The sequence below is a fragment of the Schistocerca cancellata genome, chromosome 1 (genome assembly GCF_023864275.1).
Source record: "Schistocerca cancellata isolate TAMUIC-IGC-003103 chromosome 1, iqSchCanc2.1, whole genome shotgun sequence".
Taxonomy (NCBI): domain Eukaryota; kingdom Metazoa; phylum Arthropoda; class Insecta; order Orthoptera; family Acrididae; genus Schistocerca; species Schistocerca cancellata.
In genome coordinates, this window is record NC_064626.1 from 1,097,652,385 (window position 1) to 1,097,673,242 (window position 20,858).

The 20,858-nt window shown below is 41.7% G+C and overlaps 1 protein-coding gene across 1 annotated transcript in view; it reads left to right on the top strand.

The window, feature by feature from the left end:
- Window positions 1–20,858, top strand: part of LOC126091850 (beta-arrestin-1) — a 468,408-nt gene that overhangs the window by 394,269 nt on the left and 53,281 nt on the right. The window contains exon 4 of the mRNA XM_049907116.1: window positions 9,450–9,510. Coding sequence (XP_049763073.1) covers window positions 9,450–9,510 — 61 coding nt within the window. The remainder of the gene's footprint in view (window positions 1–9,449; window positions 9,511–20,858) is intronic.

A 20,858-nucleotide genomic window follows, 5' to 3' on the forward strand; every position in this document is an offset into this window, starting at 1 on the left:
TACTCTAGGGGATCATTATGAACAACTCATTGCCGGCTGGTTGCAGTGTTTTCATTGCCAAGCTGGTCGCCATCTCTCGCGCCCTAGAGTATATCCGCTCCTGCTCAGGTGAGTCCTTTATCTGTAGTGATTCCCTGAGCGGTTTATGAGCTGTCGGCCAGTGTTTCCCTCGCTCTCGTCTGGTGATGGCTATCCAGAAGTCCCTCCATACTGTTGCCCGTTGTGGCCGCTCTGTGGTCTTTGTGTGGACCCCAGGTCATGTTGGCATCCCAGGAAAGGAACGTGTTGACACGCTGGCCAAATAGGCTGTCGGTGCACCAGCCTTGGAGATTGGCCTGTTGGAGAGTGACCTCAGCTCAGTCTTGCGGCAGAAGGTACTTCACACCTGGGGTGAAGAATGGCGCACCCTTCCTTCACCCAACAAACTTCGAGCCATCAAGGAGGCTACTTGTGCGTGGGTCTCTCGCAAGGACTCTGTTGTCCTCTGCCGCCTATGCATTGGCCACACCTGGATAACACACAGCTATTTATTGTGCCGCAAGGACTCACCTTTATGTGGCTGCAGGTCAGCTTCGACGGTGGTCCATATCTTGTTGGACTGCCTACTTTTAACTCTGCTCAGGCAGACATTTGTGCTGCCTGATACGCTTCCTGCACTTTTATCGGATGATGTTATGATGTATGATTTAGTTTTGAGTTTTATTCGTGCAAGAGGTTTTTATCTCTTGATCTAAGTGTTTGTCCCTTTTTTTAGTGTTGAGTCTGGCCTTTGGCCTATTATTTTAGACTGGGAATTTAGTGCGTTCCGTGGTGGTTGGCTTTTCATTTTTTGTTTCTATGGTCGGCCAACCACTGTCACACTCTGTGTGATTTTAATTCCTTTTGTCTGGTCTCTCTCTGTGTCTTTCTTGTCCTGGGTCGTCTCTTGTCATCTCCATTGTTTGTTTTTATTCCTTGTGGGGGTTTAAAGTTCATGGAAAAAGGGACCGATGGCCCTAGTAATCTGGTCCATTCAATCCCACAAACCAACCAACCAGATAAGGGATACAGTTAGTAAACACACCGCACTCTAAATATCTCATGTCCGCCGCTCGTGGTCTCGCGGTAGCGTTCTCGCTTCCCGAGCACGGGGTCCCGGGTTCGATTCCCGGCGGGGTCAGGGATTTTCACCTGCCTCGAGATGACTGGGTGTTTGTGTTGTCCTCATCATTTCATCATCATCCAGGAAAGTGGCGAAATTGGGCTGAGCGAAGGTTGGGAAATTGTACGGGCGCTGATAACCACGCAGTTGAGCGCCCCACAAACCAAACAATATCATCATCATCACTCTAAATATCTGGACCTCTCATAGAGCTTACGACGTGTGTGGGTACGTGGTGACTATCACAGGCCCCAAGCTGTTGCAGCACCTACTTCCTATCCTGTGCTGCAATCTCTATCCTCCCTCTTCTTGCTCTCTTTCTCATGTTGGCAGCTTTTGATGTAAGCCTCCCTATTCAATAGGTTCTGCCTTCCTTTCTTTGGATTTTCTTTCGTTCACAACCTTTTGGCTGAAATAATTTGTGGTCCCCTTCTGGATTTGACCTTCATGTTCCGCATTTTTCTGTAATGTGGACTGAATTGGGGGAAAAATCTTAATTGATGCCTACTGCATGCAGTATTGATCATCTGCATATAGTACCTGCATTGGTTCTTACTTCCGCTTCAAAGCAAGGGTGGTAGCCAATCCAGTATCGTGCGGTCATTCTGTGGCCTTTCAGTGCAGCCTCCTAACAAGACAGGGATCACACTGCTGATGCCTGAGCTACTAGCTCCCCACACTTTTCAAGGTGCAGGTGCTTATTTTCCTTGGGCATCAGGATTCCTTGCAACAGTCGTTGTGCTAGATGGCCTTTGCTGTAGCTGGGTGGCGCCCATGGGAAGAGCCCTTGTTTGGAGTAGTTTGCATCAGAGCTGACTTTTGTACATGAAACGTATTAAATTACAGCAGAGCAATGGCTGTTCTGATCTGGCTGTCTTTTCAGACAGGAATAAAAACTTCAGTTCGACAGACAATTACAACCCTATATGAAGTCTTCACGGGTTATCAGCCGAATAGTATCGTCATCTCGTAGTAAGGTTTCGATGGAATGCGTCTCCATCATCTTCGCCTGAAGATGATGGAGATGCATTCCATCGAAATGTTGCTACGAGATGACGATGCTACTCAGCTGACAACCCGTGAAGACTTCATATATGAAATTCGCCGAGAAAGCCTGCACTCGCAAGTTACAACCCTACTGGTTTTCCTACCCATGGGTAAGAGGGACAAGCCAGAGGTCTAGTAGGGAACATGAGGAAAAATGCACAGTGGATAGCTTTTGATTAAAGTCTGTACTTTTGCACAATCTACAGCTCTTCAGACATACGAAATCTTGGTGACATACCAGTGACCATGGCCCACACAAGATTCTGAATATGGTCCAAGGAATCAACTTCTGTTGAGACCTTATGCTCTAGGCGGAAGAGGGTCTAAGGGCTAATCTTGATTGGCAAGGTATATATTTCCTTGACACGTCCAAAAAGGTTCCAATTATGCTAGATAGACACATAGGTCTTCATCGTAGGTTTTGAAGGGGATGTCCATGTGGAAAAATTTTCTCATGATTTACAGGTGTGATTTGAAACCCTAGATCCCACCACTCAGTAGTTGCTTTCAGTGCTTGTGCTGTGATCATACTTCATCCCACTGCACAGGTGGACCCAAAATGTAGTAAATGCAGATGATCACTCCACGAAGTTAGTCACTGTAAACAACCACCTTTGTATGTCAGTTGCAACACTATCCTCCTCTGTCACCAGTTTGCCCTGTCTTCAAGTAAGAAAGGAAAATACAGTAACATAAATCTGTTGACTGACTGTCATACTGATGCATAAGAAAAAAAAAATTAAAGACATACATCCTGTTGATATGATGTCCAGGTATGTGATAGTCACAGACATCAATCCCAATACTTCAATTTCTTTCATACTACGCTTCCATTGTGGCACCATCTTTGGTAGCCACTTCCCACACCCATCTGGGGGAGTGGCTTCCTCCACTGGCATCTACTAGTTACAGGGCCCCCTCTTGGGACGCTTTTCCGTGGAAAGCCACAGATAAAGAGCCCAACACCAGCCAATGGCTGAAGGAACTGCGACCTGTGGGTCCCAGGGTTGCCCACCATTCACCAACCCCCCCTCCCCTCCCGTCCCCCTGTACTAATTGAGGTTAGACCCTTGCAGGAAACCCAGCCACAAAAGGCGAAGGAGGCTGAAGAGGACGACTCTACTCTGGTCACCCCTGAAACATCAGATCCCCCACGCCATCATATTCTGAACCAATATTTATATTGATCACCATCAGTGCTATGCAGAGATCCTGGGGCAAGAACGCTCCTCCTAGCCTTTCACATCTAACCTTGAAACAACTAACAATATCAGTCAGTGCAACCGTAATGGACATTTCTGCCACCTGCTGGGACTGTGACACCTTATTTCCCCCTTTTCTGCAGTTAGCATTGCTCTACTAGGAATGCACTTCTGTAATGATCATTCCGCAATCCTCCATGGTTATTGTGCATTCTGTCAGGGCCACCATGGTCTGCACAGCTGTGGTCAGTTAGAGGATTCCCCTTTGTATCACATTAGGAGCAATAGCAGTGTGAATGCAAATGACTTCAGTAATCACCATTTGCAGTGTTTATATACATACAGGGAAGCCACTTACTTACCTAGAGTTGACCACATTAATCCAACAACTGCCCCCTCCCCCTCCATCACTTGCCTCTTTTGGGTTTTCAGTGTGCAGCACCCCTGTTAGGAAGTACCACTTTTTCTGGTCGTGGCCTTCTAGTTGACTGACTTTGTGCTGACCATGATCTGTGTTTCCTCAATGGTGGTAGTCCTTCCAGCTACCACATTGGGTGCTTCCAAAGAGCCACTTGGCAGTTGTATTACTCTATTGTTACCATCACTCCCCCTCTGTCAGGTTGCATCAGTGAGGTTATGACAGATGTCTCTGATGCGATCATGCACGCTACTGGAACTGTTACTCTCCTTTTACATGCTCCCTCCACTGCTGGCTGGTGCCATGGTAAACTCAAAATATTGCAATAGTTGTTCAGGATTTTTGGGGAGCCCTGCAAAATTTTAAGTGCATTCTTCGCAGATAAACCATATCACTTCTAAGTGACTTTATGTTAAGGCTCACTATCTAATTAAATTCACTAAGTAGGAATACTGGGAATGCTGCGTATTCTCCCTGGGAACTTATGTCCAGGCGTGGGCCAAGTTCTGTAGTCCTCTGGGCTGCCAATGATCAAAAATTGGCCCGGAGGACAGTCTTTGCACTGATGCTTCAGTTCTTGCTGAATAACTTGTGACCCACTTCGAGAGAGCATCGGCCTCCTCCTCTTAACTGGTTACTTTTCTATTGTAGAAACAACAAGTTGAAGGTCCCCATATATTTCACTCCCAGCTGAATTGCATAACGTACCTTTCACTGATAGGGAACTGCTTCAGACTCTTGCCTAGTCTCGTGATACGTCCCCAGGCCCTGATTCCATTCGTAATCAGATGATTCAACAGCGGAATGCTTCTCAAAGGCTACACCTACTTAAGATCGTCATACTTATTTGGCTTGAAGGTGTCTTCCTTTCGCAATGGTGATACAGTGTCACTGTACCAGTTGTGAACTCAGGCAAAAACCCAGTGTCTCTCAACAGCTACTATCCAGTTAGCATCACCAACATGCTCTACAAACTGCTTTGTTGTCCACAGATAAAGTTCACTTCCCGAGTACCGGAACATTTTGTCCCCCTATCATTATGATTTCCAGGAGGTACGCTCCACAGTCGGTAGTTGGAAACAGCAATCTGACAGGCTTTCTCCAAATGCTGACACCTCATTCCAGTCTTTTTTTTAGCTATGTAACGTATGAGACACCACTTGGTACCGTTACATTTAACATTCCTGCCATGACTGGGGATTTTGATGCTCCCTGACGATTTTTATTCATGATGACGATTCCCTTCAGTAGCTACAGATGATTTGCATATAGAGTAGTTTTTATTCGTCAGTTTTTATCCCAATGGTTGTTCTGGGTTCAAGTTGGTAATTCACTCTCATCTGTATGGAGCCAAGAGAATGGCATCTCACAGGGCTCTGTCCTGAGTGTCACACACTTCCTCATCACCATCAATGGCGTGACGACAGAATTAAGGTCGCTGGTCATCTCTGAACTGTATGGTGATGACTTCTGCATATGGTGCAGCTCACATTCAGTAGCTTCAGCTGAACGCCAACTCCAAGGCCCATCTGACTGCCCTGTGCGCAGCCCCTTTCACATGGTTTCCAATTCTCTTGCAAAAACACAGGTCATGCATTCTTCATTGTACCACAGTCCATTCTGAACCATAACTCTACTTGGTATGCAGCACTTGGAAATTGATGCACAGTCCCGGTTTTTGGGCCTTCTTTTTGATAAAAAGCTGTCTTGGGTACCCAATATGGGTCAGCCAAAGACTAGTTGCATGCAGCAGCTTACTGCTATTTGCTTTCTAGTTCACACCTCTTCGGGTTCAGATCGTGCTACTCTTCTCCATATTTACAGAGTCCTGGTGTTCTCCTGACTGGACCATAGTTCAAGTTCTATTGCTTGGTGGCACCTTTGGCTTTAAAATTGTTGGAGCAAGTCCTTCATTAGACAGTCTCATTGCCAAAGCAAGGATCTTACCTTTCCAGTTCCGGTAGTACCAGCTTGAGTCAGCTATGCACTTGCCATTCGACAATCCCTGATCATCCACCATATCCCATTCTTTTTCCATATGAGGAGCAGTGACCTTCTGATACCTGCCTTTGGGTGAGATTAGCAGTTGGAACGCATCTTGCAGCCATCTTACAGGATGTCCACCTCTCCTCCCTGCGGTGTATTCCACATGTTTTCTCATGCATGACTCTTTGATTGGTGCCCAAACAACAAATTAGGACTGATTTTCTAGGTCCTAAGGTCTATTGCCCTCGATGGCCTTTCAACGCCTGTTACAGTCAGTGATTCAGGATCAGGGTGCTACCACTTCTACACTGATAGCTCTGAAACTATGGATAAGGTGAGACCTGGTCAGGTAAGACATTTGTTGCCAAGACATTATAGTGTCTATACAGTGGAGGTGATAGCCGTTAGCAGAGCCCTACACTTTATTAAACAGACCTCCCTTGACCGTGTTTCAATGTGTAGCAACACAGTGAGCAGACTTCAGGCCATTGACCGATGTTATCATCACCCTGTAGTCTCTGTTATCCATGACCTTCTCACTGAACTTAGTTATACTGACTGCTCAGTTGTCCTCCTCTGTGCCCCAGTTTGTATGGATATCTGAGAGAATGAACTGGCAAATTGTTTGGCTTAAGGAGCAATTATTCGCTGTTCCCCGCACACCCCCCTCCCCTGTTTGCTTTGCAGGTCGCCGTTAGATTTTCAGGTGCAAAAGAAGTCCCTTGCTCACTAGGAGATAGGTGACATATGGTTGGCTACTGCCCCCTCTAATAAGCTCTTCACCATCAAGGAGACTACACAGTCTGCCACTCTCCTTTCCGTTCCTCCTGCAAGGAAATCCACCTTCCTATGTCACCTCTGTGTTGTTCATACTGGATTAACCCATAGTTTTATTTAGCATAACAAGCTACCCTCACATTGTAGAGATGACTTAGACAGTAGCTCATGTCCTGGTGGAATGACCCCTTCTTCTGGCCCTCAATGGTAAATGTGGCCTCCCGAACTCTTTGCTCCTAATATTGACATGATTCTTCGCCAGTTGAACTAGTTCTCCATTGTAGCCCTAAAGTAGTTTTTATTTTAGATACAAGGTTTTAAACTACCTTTGTGGCAGGGGCAGCATGATTGGGGTTGGAGCATGTCCCATTGCATGCGAGGTCTGGGATACTTGTGACCCTACCTCCTTGACTAGCTCACCCTTTCATCCCTGTCTTATGTGTTTTAATTGGTTTTTGTTACAGTTTCTCTGTTTCTGCCGCACCCTATTTTATATTTTAGAGGTAGCACCCTGTTAAATAGTTGGTGCTCATTAACACCTTGACTACACTGGAGCAAGGACGGGAAGGCTGGCTGTGGGTGGGAAAACTCCCTTCCCTTGCAGAGCATTGGGGTGCCCAGCTACTATCTTACCTATTTCTCCCCTCTTGTTTTTATCATTGATGGTCCAGCTGATTTTCATTACATTTTTAGACTTCTAACTTTGTCTTCTGAATCTGTGAACAAGAAAATGTTTTTTGCTCTGTAATTGTCTTTGCCCTTCATCAGACTGGTGTGTGTGTGTGTGTGTGTGTGTGTGTGGGGGGGGGGGGGGGGGGCTGGTGCTTGGATGAGCCCCAAGAGACTCCTTGTCTGCTCGGTCTTACATACTGATCCAGTCCATACACTTTTCTGAAAATTCTTTTCCAGCTCTGGCATCAGTGCCTTCCATGTCATGGTATTACCTCTCCTACCTACTTCCATCATCAGAAAATGTGCTTTGTGGACATCACAAATTCTTTATTAACCACCCCTGAATCAAAGGACTGTTGACTTTGCTGTTTAGTCCCTTCACATCCAACCAACTGATCAACGAATATAAGTGGGAGCACTCTGGGTCGATATGTGACATACAAGTAGCACTGTGAGAATACAAGAATGAAGGTGGAAGTGAGAAATTATATCCTTCAAGAGATCACTCGTTGTAGCACAATGGGCTCTCAATCACTAACCCTGAGAAAAAAGTCACAAGCGATATCTTACAGTGCTACAGTGTGTGTGCGTGCGTGCGTGCACCGATCTGGTACAAATGTATGCACATAAACATAGTTGACAAGGCACTGAATGAAATATGAAGGCTTCTGACAAGTTGTTTGGAACCAGCTAGCAGGCATAGTGCCACCATATGTTCATCATAAAGTAGCTGCTAGTGCGGAGATAGCAAATCAGGATCATCAGGAGAATCGTCAGTTACATGGACACATTCCAGCAACGCTTGAGGTTCATAAGTAGTTTCCTCAACACTACTTCAGTTCTGCAAACAGCAGCAGCTGTAGTGAGTAAATGATTGTAATTCCTTTGACTTGAGGGTAAGTCTACCTGACTTCTCCCTTTGGAAACCCTCCAACCTGGGCATGAGTAGAAATCGATCATGTGGAGCTCACTCACTTGCTCTGGCATTGGAAGATTCAGAGTACTCTACAGAAATGGCACTTACCTGTGGATACTGCAAACTGTTACTGCATAGAAACGCACACTATGGAACACCTACTGGAATGTCAAATATGTGCTGCGGCTTGCGCAGAAGGTTTGCTTGCAGCTCCGAGAGCAATTGAAGTTGCAAAATTTTGGTCATCAGTAGTGTACCTTGATAAACATTTCTTTCATTTGGTTTTAATGACAATTTCCATGTTTTGCATTGTTTCTGACTTCAATAAATAAATAAACAAACAGACAGATAGATAGATAGATAGATAGATAGATAGATAGATAGATATTTGTCAACGAAAATTCTTTGTTGAAGGAAGAAATCTAAATGACAAATTGATGTCTAGGAACAGTGTACAAATAGCATTATGTCAATACAATTAAAAATAACGAAGTAATGGGACTGAAATGATTACCATGGCTTATTCACTGTAATTTTTAACGTGTTTGTTGACATCCTTTGATAATGATTTGACAAGGTTAGTAGTTTTAAAACTAGACAAATGTATATTTTAGAAAAATATTATTTATTGCTCACTGGAGGGAACAGGAAATAAACTGCCATTACTGATGTACAAGTATGACAAAAAAGTGAGTGGTTAAAGATGATGTACTAGTCAGAATAAGATTATTACAGTTGAGAAAATCATTGGGAAAGTTGCTCATCTAATAAAGCTGATTTTTAAAATGATATAAGGATTTAAAGAAAAAATTGGCTGCTAATACTTTAAGTAATTTGTAACAGTGTTAGTTTCAGCTTCTGTTTTCCCATACAATTGGTTTAATCATTTTGATGTGCCCTTGCTTTCATATCAGATTTATTAATAGTTAATAGTTGGTTGTCACTTAGCTCTGGTACACCACTATGTCTATACCCACATTATACCAGTATCAACATGGTAGTAATTACAATCAAAAGTTTCTTAAGACAACTTCTGCAGTAATGTTCTCATATATATCTCTCTGGCCATTAAATGAAAACAAATGGCAACCATATTGTAAGTGAAAGTGATACTGCGTCCTCAATATTTTTTATAGTCACAGTAGGCTTAACCAAAGTTATAAGCAGTCATTGTAAATGTCGTGGTTTGCACCATTTTTAGGCTTTATATTTTTAATTTATTAGTAATAGGTATTTCATTTTGTTGCTGCAGTGTACATTGTTCTAATGTTATGTTTTCTTGTCTTTCAGATTACTGTATATTTGGGGAAAAGGGATTTTGTTGATCATATAACACACGTGGATCCCATAGGTGAGAAAATATTTGTATATTAAATATACAAGGGTTGGATGAAAAGTGGCGGCAACACTGCCGTAACATGAAGGATGTTTGTCAAATGACATGCATGCTGTCTGTAGCTGATAGCAGCAGATCATTTGAAGTAGTGCAGTGAGTGTGATGGCTGTTTTTCAGTCAGTTGCAGTGTATACTGTCTGATAGTAATGGAGGCCAGTTCAAGCACCATAACATTATATTTGGGAAGCCTACTGCTGAAATTTGTTGAGATGTGCCCCACATCTCATACTAAGAGGAAAGTGACTGCACCTTCTGGCACTGCATCCCATCATCCCTCATAGCAATACATGATGCCACATGGCAAACCCTGTGCCTGTGTACATGGGAGTGAGAGATACTGGAACATCCACCATATTCACCCAAAATGACTCCTTACGACTATGAGCTGTTCGTCAAAATGAAGGAACCTCCTTGTTGCACGTGCTACAACACAAGAGAAGACATCATCCATGGCATAGGACAGGCAGTCTTTGTGAGACATTGATAGATATGGACATGCTGAAAGTGTAAAACGCTTTCCATATGTGTTGGAGAAGGTGATACAGATGTTGAGCGATTATATTGAGGGCATGTAATATAGTGGATATCTGTCAATAAAGTCTGGTATGAATTGTAGCGGTGTCGTCACCACTTTTTATCCAACCCATGTGTTTGTCAGATAACTGTAAGTTAGAGATAGTAGCTACAAATGTTCACCATCATACAAAGTTTACTTGTCAACTTGTAAAAAAAAGATTTCACCCTGCAATATATGTAGAAATGAATACATTATATAAAACAGTAAGTCTCCTTGATTTAAAATAATGTTACGTATGGGAAAAAGTACCACCACAGCTGTAACTTGAAATGTCTTCATTCTATCACACAAGAAGTTTCGGCAGCACATTACCGCCATCCTCAGGCCACGTTTACCAAAGAATAACAACACAGTGACCGATCTCATTGGTTGGTCCTCTCCCACGAATCAACCAACCAACCAAACAACAAACAAACAATAGCACAATGCCAGTATATGAAAATTAAACAACTATGAAACAATGAGCACAAAAAATTGTGGTACTCTAATGTATTAGTTGAAGTAACCTTAAGGTAATAATCTATGAAGTACCAATAGAGCACACATGTCAATACCCCCATTTTTTTCCTGTATTAATGTATAAAATGTAAACACAGAATAAACCTGAATAAGGTCACAAAACGCATGGCTTCATCATATGTAAAAACAGTGGACATCTAAAATGGGCAACTTTCGCTCCTTTCTAACTAAATCATTAAAATAACACAATGTATCATGGTATAAATTTAACGAAAGGTCCCAAATAGCAGATATGATCAAACGAAGAAGTCCAATAATGAAACTTCCTGACAGATTAAAACTGTGTGCCCGACCGAGACTCAAACTCGGGACCTTTGCCTTTCGCGGGCAGGTGCTCTACCATCTGAGCTACCGAAGCACGACTCATGCCCGGTCTCACAGCTTTACTTCTGCCAGTATCTCGTCTCCTACCTTCCAAACTTTACAGAAGCTCTTCTGCGAACCTTGCAGAACTAGCACTCCTGAAAGAAAGTATATTGCGGAGACATGGTTTAGCCACAGCCTGGGGGATGTTTCCAGAATGAGATTTTCACTCTGCAGCATGGCTTATCTGGCTTTTAATCTGCCAGGAAGTTTCATATCAGCACACACTCCGCTGCAGAGTGAAAATCTCGTTCTGGAATCAAGTCCAATAATGTTTAAGACATGTGCCAAAGATGTATACGTGTTGTAATAACCTAATGGTGAAAGTGAAACCAACATGGTACAGCCTAACCACAGATCCTTTGCAACTGTCTATGAACCACACAATTTGGTGACAACCTAGCTCCAAAGACTGAAAAGTCCCTCCTCTGAAAACTCTTGATAACTATGTACCCTTCAATAACGAGATGTACTAGACCTCAAGTATTGTTTTCACTATTACACTCTTCTGTGATAAACACCGACCCCTAATTGCAAGAAACAAAACTAAAATACCCACTTTAAACCATACTTTCCTCTATAACAAAGCACTCCTAGAAATAAAACCGAGGAACCCGAAAACAGATTTAAATACCTATAACCTAACTGCTACAGCTTCATTGTCTCAGGGTTTGGCATGGGTGCCTAAGACAATCTGGTACTCTCTGATCTCTAATCATACACAATACATAAATATGTAGGCCAGTAGACCATCAGATGAGCTGTAACCAGGACCGGATCGGGGGAGGGGGAGGGGGAGGGGAGACAAACCAGGATATCTGCCTTGGGCGTCAAATTAAGGGGGCACCAAATTCATATTCTTGAAGAAAAAACCGTGATTTACAAATCAAGTAGCATCCAGCACACGTTGGTGTATCGGTTGTTCGTATGATATTGAAATGGATCACTGTTGGTTTTTGAACACATTCTAAGTTGCTTTCTGAATGAATCATAAGTTGATATGCGAATGCTTGCATAGTGTACGTGATGTCTCTGCCCGGGGAATCCCCGTCACATCTATAAATGAAAAAACTTTCCCGCAGACAAAAGGGGATGGGACTGAAGCTGAATAAACATGAACGGCTGAATGCCACTCATTGTTTGTTTCATGTGGTTGATTGGGTGTGGGAATTGTAGGCTTAGTTATTAGTGAAATCCATAGATTCAGACTACCAGAGTGGAAATAAACGACACTAACAAGAAAAAAACAGGTAAGAAAGATTACATCGTATATTCTCGGTGTATGCAAGAAAATTTTGACAGAATTTTTGCTAGATCGCTATGCTACTGAAGGCCAATTGTACAGTTTCCGGTCAGCAGCCGCTTAAATCTATTCTCGGAGTAGCACGGAAAACGGGTTGTACGAACACGTAATAACACCTAACCTGAGAATAAAGGCGGGATAACTGAACCGGTGATTCTGGCAGGGTTAGTGAAGTTAACCGGAGAATAAGTTTTACGTTTTGACCACGTCATGAATATTTGCAGAATTAGTGATAACGGGATTGTTTGTTAGAATGGGTAACGAGAAGAAACGAGGACATCACACAAATTGTATGGAAGGATATTATGATTCCAGAATTATATAAAAGTTTACTACTACTACTACTTCTACTTTTCGATCTCATGCTTGAGAAACTGGGGCATACGAATGACATATGAAACTGTTTTGTAACAAAAAACTTTTTGCTTTTAGTAGGTCTAATAGGCATTTGATAATGGTACTTCCTGAATTATGTTCTGTCGCGTTATTTATGTAAATGAGGTAGATAAAAACTACCATTTTTTTTTCCATGTCAGTCTCGCTTATTTGGCATGTGTTAAAATTGCTGAAATATTAGAAAGGCCTATTTCATTTTATCTACCAGACAGTGACAAAATACATGTAATCAAATCAAGAAGCCACACCAGTCTTGGTTACTGTTAATAAGAACAGTTTTTTTTAAGTATTAGACAACGTCATTTAAATTTTTCATGTAGCAAAATGTTTGACGAACTTTTATGAGATAATAGATTCTTTCACGTAAAGGAAAGCACACAGTGTAAAGCTGTAGCAAGATTAGAGAGAAAAAAATGCTGGGACTTAACGATTACCTTACATTATGTTACATATATCGTTTCCCGTGAAGAAATGTCTACTGTCTTGCTTATCCCTTGTCTTTACTGGTTTAGTGTTTCCTATATTTAATTTTAACTCATACAAAAGAGAGAGTTATTAGCTCTCAGGCAATAAAGAGTGCAAAAAAAAAAAAAGGCTCTGAGCACTATGGGACTTAACATCTGAGGTTATCAGTCCCCTAGAACTTAGAACTACTTAAACCTACCTAACCTAAGGACATCACACACATCCATGCCCAAGGCAGGATTCGAACCTGCGACCATAGCAGTTGCGCGGTTCCAGACTGAAGCGCCTAGAACCGCTCGGCAACATTGGCCAGCCCAGAGAGTGCAAACTTTCTGAAGACTTCTTATTGTTCTGGTCACAAATAATCCCACCCAGCATCAGTTGTGGTTTTTTAAATTTTTTTTTTATTTAGGGGGATAGCATGTCAAAACTGGTCCACTGTTAGCCGGAGAGGTACCACAGGACATTTTAATTTCCACTGTCCTGGATATAGGTTTGACGGCTTCCATTACAAAATATACACATTTGAGTTCTACAGTGCAGTGCGATAGAAGGATGCTGTGTGAAGAGGGGTGGCATTGCATTTTAGCACACTTTTGACCACTGGTAATAACATGTCTTACATTTCCTCGAACATATATGTTTTATATATCAATCTCTTCAGAATGATGTGCGCAACAAAATGAATATATGTTTGAAAAATGTCAAGCGCTCATCGGGTGAGGGAGAGGGATGTTCGTTCTATGAAGTTTTTGGTCCGGTTTGGAAATATTGTAGATCCGGGGCTGGGCGTAACAACAATAAAAAATGCGGTACATTCCCTTCTGAAACACCCATTCGTCGTCGGCTGATACTCGTATCAGAGTTTTCATTTCTCTCCTGAGATTTCCTTTGTCACGGTTCAGGCGTGGAAGTGTCGTTGATGGCTTAGCAATCCAATCCTAGCGTGGAACAGGCGGCCACAGACATTATAGCTGATAGTAGGTGGAGGACGTGGCTGAGCCTGGAGGAGTTTGCGCCTCCGGCGTTTGTCATCCTCCATTATTCGACGTTCCAGCTCAAAGTTTTGAAGAGCATTTGAGGTAACTGAGCACCAGCGACTTTGGTCTTCTGCTATTGTGGACCAGTTACTCGGATCGATGTTCAAGTTTTTCAGATTTTTCTTTTACTGATCCTTATAACGTTTGAGAGGGGCACCTCGTGGCCTTTTACCTGTGCTCACTTCGCTGTACAGCATTTGGCGTGGAAGTCTGTCATTTTTCAACCGCTGGACATTTCCGACCCATCTGAGTTGATGCCCAATGATAAGAGCTTCCATGCTATACATTTTTGCTTTCTCAAGAACAGCCGTGTTGGATATGAAGTCATCCCATTTCAGGTTCATGATATATCTTAGCTTCTGTTGGTTGAAGCGTTCTAGTTTCTTCAGATCACAGCGATATAACATCCAGGTTTCGCAACCATATAGCAGGGTGGAAATGACTACAGCTTTGTACACCATCAGTTTGGTGTACAGTGTTAGGTATTTATTCAGGAAGACACGCTTTATAAGACGTCCAAATGCTACATGGGCAGCACGTAATCTATTCTCCACATCTTTTCCAGATGAGCAGTTAGATGACAGTATGCTTCCCAGGTAGAGGAAATGGTCCACTTGCTCCAAGGGTGTATCATAAATGGATACGCTAAAGTCAGGAACAAAAAGCCAGGAGTTGGCTGCGCCATCACCTTTGTCTTTGGAATATTGATGGAGAGACCAAAGCGTTCGTACGCCCTGCTGAAGGAATCAACTAACAGCTGCAACTCTGCAGGTGAATGAGCTGGAGAAGCATTGTCATCAGCATACTGCAGCTCTGTCACACGAGTGGTACTGGTGAACCTTTTTGAATGGAGTCTGGACTGGTTGAATAATCCTCCATCAAACCTGTACTTTAGTTCTATTCCTGCATTGTTTACGGTTGTCTCGTAAAGCACAGCTGCTAGATACAATGCAAATAATGTTGGTGCAAGAATGCATCCTTGTTTAAGCCCACTTGTTATTGGGAATTCACCAGTCGTTTCATTCTGGCAGAGGACCTGTCCAGTCATATCATCGTGGAGAGCTTCAATCAGGTCAACAAAATGTCCAGGGCAGCCGAAGCGTTTTAAGACCATCCACATGGCTTCTCTGGGAACTGTATCAGAGGCCTTTTCTAGATCGTAGAAAACAAATAGTAAAGGCTTTTGCTGTTCTCTGCAGTTCTCCTGTAGTTGTCGTGCACAGAAAATCATGTCAATTGTCCCTCTTGAAGGTCGAAACCCGTATTGAGACTCAGGTAGTATAGTCCCTGAAAGTGTCTGGAGGCAATTTAAAAGGATTCTTGCAAAAATTTTGCCAGTGACAGAGAGTAGAGATATTCCCCGGTAGTTACCACAGACGCTTCTGTCGCCCTTCTTGAAGATGGTGGCAATTGTGGAGTTCTTCAAGTCAGCTGGTACCTTGCAGGTTTCCCACATTAATAGAATGAGTGAGAAGAGTCTAGTTTTTAAAGGCAAGCCGCCACCCTCAATAAGCTCCATCGGGATGCTGTCAGGTCCAGGAGCCTTCCCAGGTTTCACACTCTTGAGTGCCTTGAAAAGTTGGAGGATCAGCCATCCAGGGTTTTGGAGGGTGCTGTGGGACATTTTTGAGAAAATCTCTAGCGGCAGTAGAAGGGTGGTTTAACAGTGAGCTGAAGTGCTCTTTCCAACAATTTAAGATGTCCTGACTTTCAGTAAGAATGGTGGAGTTGTCAGCAGCTTTCAGTGTTTCTGATGAGGAGCGGATAGGCCCATACAGCTCTTTAATACCAGTGTAGAAGCCATGCAGGTTCCTTGCATCAGAAAGATTTTGGAGTTCTGTGGCTTTCTGTTGCCACCATTTGTTCTTGATTACTCGTATTTCAGTTTGACATTTCTGCTTGAGTTCTTGAAAGTGTGCTTTCTTTTCTGCACAGGACGGATCTTGAGCAAGGGATAGGTAAGCATCCCACTTTGCATTGATGATGGCTTGGATTTCTCCATGGTTGTCATCAAACCAGTCACTTCTTTTCACCCATTACTTATTATGAAAACAGTAGAGCACGATATGTGCAACGTCACATGCCTTGTCATATTGATGTAATGTGTGCGGTGACAAAGGGAAAACAAGAAATGGAAACTGGACCTTTACCTCCATAATACCAAATAACAAAGTATCACGCCGTAAGAAGTAACATATGAGAAGAGTAACCCATAATGAAAATCTACGGCCTAAGTAGACGCAAACAACTTGATGGGAGTTCAAACCCATTATTGTAGTAACTGTGCAGCATATCCTGATAAGAACTGCTAACCCTAAAATTTCCTTTTTGAACTCGGGAACACAGGATGAGTATCCTTAGTAATTATTATACGACAATTGGTAAAATACAAATCACAGCTGAAATCATTATCAAAATTACACCATGATAGGAAGACTAAGAACCAGCAAAATGTGACATGACACATCAATAAAATACTCAAGAACGTGGCTCAGAGGTTGAAAATACCGCTGCAGTTGTAAGTTTCTTCTATTTAGAACACAACTGGTTTCGGGCTCTTATACGCCCATCATCAAGTGTTATATTGCAGACAGCAAGAGAGTGGTGATAATAGTTTTTACATGCTGTAATATACATAAAAATTTTAAAAACCACAGGTTGGGCTAAGTTCTGTAAAACCTAAGTCAGTGCCAAAGTGACACTAGACAGTACTATGGACGACTGCTTGGGTAAAGAAATATGCAACGAATACCAGGACGCTTATACTTTGTGCTGTGACTGCAAGTGCCGTGGTAGACTAGTACAGGACACAGTGTATTATGAGCAAACGCAGAGCACGGAGTAGTGTACGCAAAGGGGGAAGCAAACTGTTAAACCAGAGTGGCAAAAGTACTGCCATCTGTTGACGGGAAGAAAGCGGGGCCACTAGCCCGGCCGTTCACAATTTGAATTAGTGATTCACACTGAAAATCAAAAAAGACCTTTACACAGAAAGTTACATGAAAAACATTAAAAGTGCATTGCTAGTGGTAAAGGAACATACTGAACAGGGCATTACAGGACTGTAGTAAAACTGAGTGGAAGTTGGTGACATAAAATTTATGTATAAATTGTAAAACACAGTGAAAATTTTCTCTTTCTACTATGGGCATGCGAGCTTATAATTTAGTCAGTTAAAAGAACATACACATGTGCTGCTCCTATTTAAAGGCATCTCGGTACTGAACAAAATGGAAGGTATCAAAACCTTACAATCCACACTGTCAGAAACTATTATGCCAATTAATAGCTAGCAGCAACAGCACTAAAGGAAAATATTAACAGACGGCTGTATTTCACCACTCTGGTTTACCAGTTTGATTCCCTCTTTGAGTACGCTTTCTCCTTACTCTGCATTCACTGATCATACACCATGTCCTGTACTCGTCGACCGTGGTGCTAGGGGTCACAGCACTAAGTGTAAGTATCCTGGTATTAATTGCATATTTCTTTACCAAGGCAGCCGTCTGTAGTACTGCCCGGTGTCATATTGTCATTGACTTAGGTTTTACATACAGCATCTAGCCTGACCAGTGGCTTCTAAAATGTTTATGGAACTTTTTTGCTTTTTTATGTGTGTTACTCCAGGTAAAAGCTATCATCATCTCCAGTCTCGTGCTATTTTCAGTATAACACGTGATGTGATGCCTGAGCCTGAAATCGGTCGTGTTCTAAATAAAAGAACCTTAAAACTGTAGCATTGTTTTTCAACCTCTGGTATAATGCTTAGTTGCAGATGTTCCTCCAACAGGATTTTTTGTAGATAAATAAGAACCAAATACTAGCCAGAACCAATTAGGGTTGTCAGTAAGAAACATAAATCCAGAATGTATTACAAAACAGCCCATTTTCCCTATCAGCTGGCACTTGCAAATGTTACTAAAATGTCTAACTATATATGAAGATGTTTCTAGAAGGAAATTTTATATATGAAGATACCATAACTTCAAAAGAAAAACACATCTAGAAAAACCACATAGCAGGACATATTAGCACTAGCAGGAATAACAGTGGGTAACCCACCATTGATCATGGTTACTAAAAACTCGTGGATCTATGTGTCAATGTGACAGGTCTCATTACTACAGCCAAACACTATGAACCACAGAGACCAGTATGAATAAATTAGGCAAGCTAATACATATATCCAAAAATGAGTATGTGGGAGGGTCGGCCTAAGCACATATCCCTAAAATAGCCAACAGGCTATAACCAGTGGAAATGCCACACAGTCAAAAACTTACAGAAACCTAGTAAAGCAAAGCATTACCCCATGGTTGATGCATAATTGCCCACAGATGATGAAAGAATAAATCAAATATCTATAAACATTTAAATACTACACCAATCATAGCTTAGGATTATGATAAACTACCCACAATTTTATGTACGGTAAGTAGACTAAGGAACATCGTTGTACAAATAAACAACGCTTTAGAATAAATAAGACCATACCAATATAGTAATAATGAAAATGAACTGCTATGACAACAATCATTTCATTTCCAAAACTAATCACAAGAATGCAACAACCATAGGTAGAAAGTACTAAGGACTAGTATAGAAGTTGTGATGCCACATTACACTAACTTATAAAATTATCAAAGCACATGGTGACCCTACCTAAAGGGCATAAAAACAAGAAAAAACACTAAAACCACAGAAGTTATGTGACAGTGACTGATATCACTACACAAAGGTACAAGCCAAACATTCCCTACATAAAGTAGGCAGCCTCTCACCATCAACAGGCCTCCATCTTCACCACATGCCAGCATCATGGTAGATTATCACCTTAACTGCCAATCCTACCCATGTCCTAACCATCAAATATCAACAAAATTCTATGCACAAAAAACTAGGCAGACCTGAGGGGGAAAGTAATGTTGACGAACTAAGGGGTTAGAAGGCAGGAGTGAAGGGAAGTTGGAATAGCCGTGGAGGGAGAGAATGATGCAATACCAAATGAACCAATATGTTATGTCAAAACATCCTGGAGTCAAAAACCAAGATCCATATTTATAACACTATATACTTGAACCAATGACCAAAACTACAGATATTGAAGAGGTTGGTGGAAGAATGACATCGCTGTTAAAATTTCATATTGTAATAAAACAAAAGCTAACCCAAATAACAGCACAAGCCGAAAAGGTATATATCTGGAATGTACAAAAGTACTAGTTCCATGACCACTAAACACTTAGGCCTGTGTGATCATAAGAACCATAATGCTAACCATAGAAGAAACACCACTATTGAAATAAAATCAAACCATACCAGCACCAGGACTAGCTATGAGCACTCCATATCTTATCTCTGCATAAATCTAGACTACTACCAGCAAAACACCAATCATCATACGATGTCAGACTTAGTATACCCTATAATTAAAAATCTGCTCTACACCAAACAAAAATAACATCAACATTACGGTATGGTGTTGGAGGAGGAGGAGGAGGAGGAGGAGGAGGAGGAAGAGGAAGAGGAAGAGGGGGGGGGGGAGATGGGAGGAATTGCACCTATATGGGTTCCCAGGTTTTATCTCTAAGAGGGCATTATTATGAAGGAATATACTGTTTTAAGTGGATATTTTAGTTTTGTTTCATGGGGTTAGGTGTTCGTGTTTATCACACAAGGGTGTAATAGTGAACATAATATTTGTGGCCCAGTATATTTGGTTATTTAAGGGTACACAGTTATCAAGAGTTTTGAGAGGAAGGACATTATAGTTCGTGGAGACAGGTTGTCACAAAATTGTGTGGTTCATGTGCAGTTGCTACGGGTCTGTGGTTAGCTTTTACTGTTAGGTTCTTACATCATGTATACACCTTTGGCATATGTCTTCAAACATCAGTGGATATTTTTCATTGGATTATATCTGATATTTGGAACGCTTAGTTAAATATTTACTGTGCTGTTTTAATGATTTGGTTTGAAAGGAGCGAAAGTTGTCTTTTCAGATGCCCATTGTTTTTGCATATGACAACAGCCCTGTATTTTGTGACTATGGTTCAGGCTTATTCTGTTCTTGTGTTTTATACACTTATGCATTTCTGGACTAGCGCAAGAAAGAAAATGGAGGTATTGAAATATGTGCTCTTTTGGTGCTTTGTAGAATATTACTTTAAGGTTACTTCAACTAGTACAATAGCGTACCATAATGTTGCATGTTAGTTGTTTTATAGTTGTTTAGTTTTCAAATATTGGCATTTTGTTATTGTCCTTTGGTAAACAAGCCCTGAGGATGGTGGTAATGTGCCACCGAAACTAGTCATGTGGTAGAATAAAGATGTGCTGAAGATGTAGCTGTGGTGGTACTCTTTCTTATATACATCACCAGCTGAAGTCCCTGGTCCATGCAATAAGATGGACATCCATAAATTAAAATAAATTTCTTGCGTTCTCATCAGTGGAATATATTGCAGGTGTAACTCTCATGTACTTAGGTTTTATATTTTTAAAGGAAAATAAATTAAAGTTAGTCTCTCTCTATTACTAAATACTGAGGGCTTCAATACGCCATTTGTTGAATTCTTTTGTCATATTACAGTGCCAGTGTTCTTTTCACACTATTTGCTTTCAAATGTTCTAATATTTT